Raw genomic sequence first — 5,876 nt, 5'->3', positions numbered from 1 at the left:
CCATCCATCCATCCATCCATCCATCCATCCATCCATCCGTCCGTCCGTCTATGCAGTCTTTTATCCATTCCTACCATTCATTCCAATCTCTTGTCCTCTCCTCCTCATTTCCTCGAATACGCCTTCTCATCTCCTGATTTTACTTTGACTTGTTTCCTAAGCAGACCTCCTAGTTTTCAAATTCCAGGTTATTTAAGTTCCGAAAATCATGCTGTTTTCGCCACAGGGTAGACAAGTTTGCATTTCATATCGCCTCATATATTGCCTCTTCTTTATCAGGAGTCCACGAGTCGTTCGGTGAAGTTGACGTGTCCGCTGGACCAACTCATGCCTCCCGCTGCCATGGCAACAGCGGAAGCGTTGGGTTTGAGGCCCGTCGGTTGGATCTTCACCGATCTAACGGCCGAGGGTGCTGATGGCTTGGTGAAGCACTACCGCGGTGACATGGTATGGCATGCTGATGTGGTTTTCATCGGACCTTTTTGTTGAAAAGGTGCAAAAATGATGGACAGTTTAATGCAGCTCACGTAAGGATTGTAATAATAATTTTTTACCCATTTGCACCTCGTTTTTCGCTCTTTTGACTTGCTGCTAAGCCCTCTCTACTAACTTTAAATAAGTAGACATTGCTTTATGCCCACAGGATACGTTTTTTATGAGCGCAGAGGAGTGCATCACTGCTGCGCGTCTGCAGAACCTCCACCCGAATCCCTCTCGAGACAGTCCGGACGGTCACTTTGGCTCGAAATTCGTCACTGTTGTGGTGACCGGTGGTACGGACAACGAGATACACTTTGAGGCCTACCAGGTCTCCAATGTTGCCATGGCACTGGAGTCTGCCGGGATTCTTGTGCCCACCTTTGATGCCCCCGAATTGGGGTATATTCGCGAGTCCACTAAGGATCGCTATGTGCCAGATGTCTTTTACTCGGTAAAGAACCGGTAGTTTTCCACCTGAATGCATTTAAATAGTCCCCATTCGTTCATTTGCGCTCATACATTGTTAATGCCAAGTGGTTGATAGATCGTATTCAGAAGTTGGAAAATTTTCGCAAACCTTCGCTACAAACGCATATTCTAATTTGACTTATTTTTTACCTTAAGAATCACGTTTTTTAACTAATTTGATCAGTGTGTTCGTGGCAAAAGCTGTTTCTAGGGCATAGCTATACTGTTTGTGGTCATTTCTTCACCTTTCACACTTCACTCCTCAACTTTTAAGTCATTTTAATGTTGCTGATATTTCTACAATAAGTCGCTATTGCCTCGGCTACCCCCGAAAACTCGTGTTCCTATGAATACTTGGAAAATAGTTTAAGGAACGGTGGGCGGCCGGGGGGTGGAAGGGTTGAGATGTGAAGGGCGAAGTGAGCCTCATGCATAGGATCTACGCCGTTTCCTCACCTCGATGTGCCGAATTCAACGGATAAAAGCGTTTCGCGTGCAAGCATCCATTGGTTCGTTTTTGAAGTCTTTTAGCCCCATTTATTGCGGTTAGTGATAAATCTTCCAGAATTTCCTTAACCCTGAACTCTGTCACATGATGTCTCAAGGAATTATGGAATGATATAGCGATTGGTTGGTGTGGTTGGAGGTGCTTAAGAATGACAGGGATGGAGGTGTGTCGCAACCCTTCCTCTCAATTCTCTTTGTGAAGGCATATCAAAACCCGCTGGAGAGTCAACACTACCCTCGTATATTTAAGCGTGGCCGCGTGTTAGCTCAGCTTGCCAGGCTTTGCAGAGACTCTTCTCGTATTTCTGCTCTTCTCCTACCCTGCTGTAATTTCCTCCAAGTTTTTGATTTGGCTGAATCCCTTCCATGGTTTCCAGAAATTTACGCGATGCCTTGAAGGCTTATATAGGCCGCTTTTCAAGAGAGCGTGTACGTAAACTGTATGATTGGCGTGGTTTTCTCGTGAAGTTGAGGAAGGGCTGGGAGGCTAAATGAATTTTACTGAAGTGCACACAAACGTTCCATTGTAGACGAAGGACAAGTACGGCAACACAGTAACAAAGATAGGACGTCCTCTACCGGTGGAGTATCTGTTGGTGGACATGCCCGCCGCCTTCCCCGTAGAGCAGACCTTCACCTTCGCCGAGCAATCCACCTACCACATTTCACCCCACGACAAGTTCCCTGTGGAGAATCGGGAAGACCTCGGACAGAAGCAGGTGCTTCTCAAGCCGGTCAAATACAAAACCTGTCGGTTTCTTTTAGATCTATTGAAGAATGGATGGTCTTCCCATCCCTTTAATTGAGGGGAAACGTCCAGGTCTTGGGTTACAATACCACTTACTCGTTCCCATTCGTCGATTTGCATTTCAAATAGTCAGCTAAACTGACAACGTCATCTTTTAGGTCATCTTAAATTAGAAAGAACTGATAGATCTTAATTCTACCATAATTTACTAGCATCTCGGAAGAGTCGCATTAGCCAAAAATTTACGGAGACACGTAGCCACGGCTCTTCTAGCTGTGCCTTCAACCACAATTTCCTGGTTTGATGGCCGAACGCGCGTCGTTTTGTTATCACGGGCTCCAAGACTTCGCTCGAGGTCACTTGTGAAGCATTGTCCCACTTTCTTCCCTCCACTGCAGAGCGTAGAGGCCTTTGCACGTCAATTCGCAGCCTACGGACGAGATCGTTTGTATGGGTGCCTGAACAACTTCCACGTCTTGGCGTGGTTGGCGGAGCAGGTGGATCGGCTGCCGTTGGACCAGTCGAGTTTCAACAGCCTCCTGGCCACTCTACGCGCCTCCAAGTCTGTCACCGAGTGGGCCGACAACTGCCCTGCCTGGGGTAGCCTGCATCTCATTCTCAAAACCCTTGGCGGCGGTAAGCATGTTCCTCGTTCCGATGACCCAACCCCTAACAATGACTCATTTCCCGCCTGGTGCGGGGGGGGTGGGGCTTGATTCAACTACGTAAAAGGGCCCAGTCACTAATTCTCAAAAGGATAGCTATTCAACGCTGGAAACCATGGCTATCACTGCCTGTTTCTACCCCAAAAAGTCGTTCAAGGACAACTGTCCTGTATGCCATCCCCTTTCCTAGGGGGAGCTACGCCTTCTTCACCAATGGATACGAGCAGTAGCAGCGGCGGCGGGACGCATCGGGTCACGCAGACGTCGGCGGCAAGCTTCAGAGATGTTGTGGTCGGCACTGCATTAACCTCTTCCTCCGCCACTGCTACCAGCTCCGTATCCGATGTGGAGGGAGAGAGCAGTGATGCATTCTGGGCCTGCCAACACTGCACCTTTCATAACGGACTGGATCGCAATGAGTGCGAGATATGCGGACTGCCGCGACACGCCTCATAACCCTCTCTGTTTCGTTACCTCTCTTCAACATCTCACCTGCATGATTCAAAACGTCCACCTCCTCACCGCCCCCGTTCACTTCATTCATTACTACCGCACCTTGATCCGTATTCCCTACCCTATTGTTCTTTGTGTTTGGCACCACCACAGCACCATCCCTCTGCGTTAAGCGTGGAAAACTGTCTGGGCTTACCTGAACATCCCATCAAAATTGTCTTTTAGTGTGTTGGGAAGAAAATCGAGAGCAACAGGGTATTTTGGCAGGGAACATCACCCAAAGAATCTACAGCAGTGGATTGGATTATGCTTGTCACGTCTGCCGTTTGGCCATGCGAACCCTTCACCACCGCCTCGGTGCCGTTGAACTTGGCTCGCGTAGCTCCCATCTACGACCTGTCATAAAGTTCGGCTCAAACCCGGGTGCTAAATATCGCATAGAATTGAATTCGGAAGTTGGTCGACTGTTTCAGGAGTCTTTTCTGTTAATCAAATAAGGAATATGCTATCGTCACCTTTTGCATAAACTACTTAATCAATGCCATTTACAAAGGACAAGGCAAAAAGAAGCCTTCATTCCAATTAGTCATCGGCTCTGGAGTTCCACTGGGATGTGGCCATCGTCGCCAATTCGTAGTGCGGTCACGGTACACTCCGATGGGGGCGCTGTATCCACCAACAGCTCTGTGATACTTCCATGGGGTAGCGAGATTCTAAGCCAAGCCTCAGGAGGTATCTGCAGGGCGCGACAGATCCAGTACCGGAAGACGTTTGCGTGACCCACAAAAAGCACCACCTCAAAGGGTCGTCTACCGGTAGGACCACCGCGAAACGCTCGCTCACCGGTGATGGACACTGGCCGACGGTGAATGTGGTGATGGAAGCTCGAACCGATACGATTCTGTGTGTTGATGCGGTCGGATAGCTCGGCAGGACAGAGGCTTTCAAGATGCTTGGTCCTAGAGGCTGGAGGAAGGATAAGGTTTAATGTCGGTGACGGTTTTCCAGCGTTTGAAACGAAGTGTGTTAGTGATTGTATCGCGATCCAAGTTCGCTTTAAACATCTACTGCTCCTCGAAGAAGTTAACAGGGGATCCGTACACGTGTTCTACAAAAAAATTATCTTCAAAATCCCAAGTCCTACTGCTTAACAAAGAAACCATGGGTCCCCAGAGCAACGATTCCTAAATACGGACTGGCTTTAGCAGCTAGCAATGGGACTAGACCCAGTTAAACGAGCCAAATTCCGTTCTCCATGAAGATGAGTCGCCCTCTTGGGCAGCCAATGCGCCGGATCCAATATTGGTGTTTACGAGAGACATTCAAATTGAGCTATCGTGGCGGTACAACATGGTACCCTAACATGCACCACTACGTCGAAAGCGGCTGACTAAACCTGGAGGTGACTTGGTGGGGCAGAAATGATAAACAAACGGGGCGTCCTTACGAAATGCAAATGGGATATCATCATTTGCAAGCATTAATGATAAATTCACCAAAAAAAGGGCTTATGTCGGAACTTTAGGGGGTGCTCTTGGTCTAGGGACGAGTAGTTGTTTCCGTTTTTGAATAGCAACTCAATTGACCAACAAACCATCTGAACTGCAGGTCTTGGTTTCCCCCCAACACACTGGTAGCAGAATTAGGAATAGATAATGCGTCGATAATTCTTCGAAAGAAATGCAGGAGGAATTGGAATGCGTCCTTGGTCGAACATCGTCATCCGGCCCTCATCACAGGTTAATAAATGAATTTTTCACCAATTATGTGCAAAAAACTGGCAGCAGATGCACTTTAATATATGACGAGTCATAGCCCTCACAGCCTCGAACACGTTACCTACCAAAACCCTATGAAATCTAACCGTCACGACTCGTTGAGCAGCTTACGAGGACTTGGTTCGGGTTCAACCGGAGGTGGTCCCTCAGCCATCAGAGACGACTCTAGGAGGGGACAGGACTTAGAAACCAGTGGGGAGCATCGAGTCACGATTTCGTGGTCCGTCAAAGCCGGAGGCCTTGTCGCTACCTCAAGAATTCCAGTTTCTGACAGGTGAACCTGGTCGAGTTCAGAGAGTATACCTGCCGTAGTCTGTCGCGCTCTGATCATATCTGAGTGTACAATACAGTCGATGCTATGAACATAAAGGGAGGTAAAGTTAATCATTTGAGGAACTACTGGTATCCAAGTTCACGTAGTCTCTTGCCCGTTGCTACGGCCTGTTTCCACCCCAACTGCGTGAGAACTTTCCGTTCGGGAGCAGCAGCCTTGGTGTCATACTGGCCATGTCGGACTAAAATTATGAGCTTGAGCCGACGGTACTGCGTGGGAGGGGAAGCAGGAATGGCTTAAATACGATAAAAGGATAAGATTAGGGTGCTACCCTCATCGAAGTCCCAATTGTGATTCCAGTCACCTTGTTCCCTGAGTTTAGGAGCAACCGCAAGGCTACTTTTAGAGTTTACATTTGAACGACTCCATGGAAAGGTAAGTAGTGAAGTTGCAGAAGCAGCAAGAAGAAATGTACCAACTCTTGGCAGCCTTGGAAACGGCAT

At 48.2% G+C, this 5,876-nt stretch overlaps 2 protein-coding genes across 2 annotated transcripts in view; one reads left to right on the top strand and one right to left on the bottom strand. All coding sequences in view use genetic code 11, as the record gives it.

Moving 5' to 3' along the window:
* Positions 1-3,324, top strand: part of EGR_06378 (Nuclear protein localization protein) — a gene marked incomplete at both ends in the record, with an annotated part of 6,453 nt that extends 3,129 nt beyond the window's left edge. Inside the window, 5 exons of the mRNA XM_024495627.1 lie at positions 280-447; positions 644-931; positions 1,986-2,174; positions 2,602-2,839; positions 3,059-3,324. Of these exons, the coding sequence (XP_024349903.1) occupies positions 280-447; positions 644-931; positions 1,986-2,174; positions 2,602-2,839; positions 3,059-3,324 (1,149 nt within the window). The remainder of the gene's footprint in view (positions 1-279; positions 448-643; positions 932-1,985; positions 2,175-2,601; positions 2,840-3,058) is intronic.
* Positions 3,325-3,907: 583 nt separating this feature from the next.
* On the bottom strand, positions 3,908-5,876 carry EGR_06377 (Serine/threonine-protein phosphatase PGAM5; the record flags this gene model as incomplete). The annotated part of the gene is made up of 4 exons (XM_024495626.1): positions 3,908-4,287; positions 5,211-5,455; positions 5,500-5,668; positions 5,705-5,876. The coding sequence occupies 4 exons, from the start codon at positions 5,874-5,876 to the stop codon at positions 3,908-3,910; spliced, it is 966 nt and encodes a 321-aa protein (XP_024349902.1).

The sequence above is a fragment of the Echinococcus granulosus genome (assembly GCF_000524195.1).
Source record: "Echinococcus granulosus chromosome Unknown EG_S00056, whole genome shotgun sequence".
Lineage (NCBI taxonomy): Eukaryota > Metazoa > Platyhelminthes > Cestoda > Cyclophyllidea > Taeniidae > Echinococcus > Echinococcus granulosus.
The sequence above is the reverse complement of the archived record's forward strand: the minus strand, read 5'-3'. Positions and strand labels throughout refer to the sequence as shown.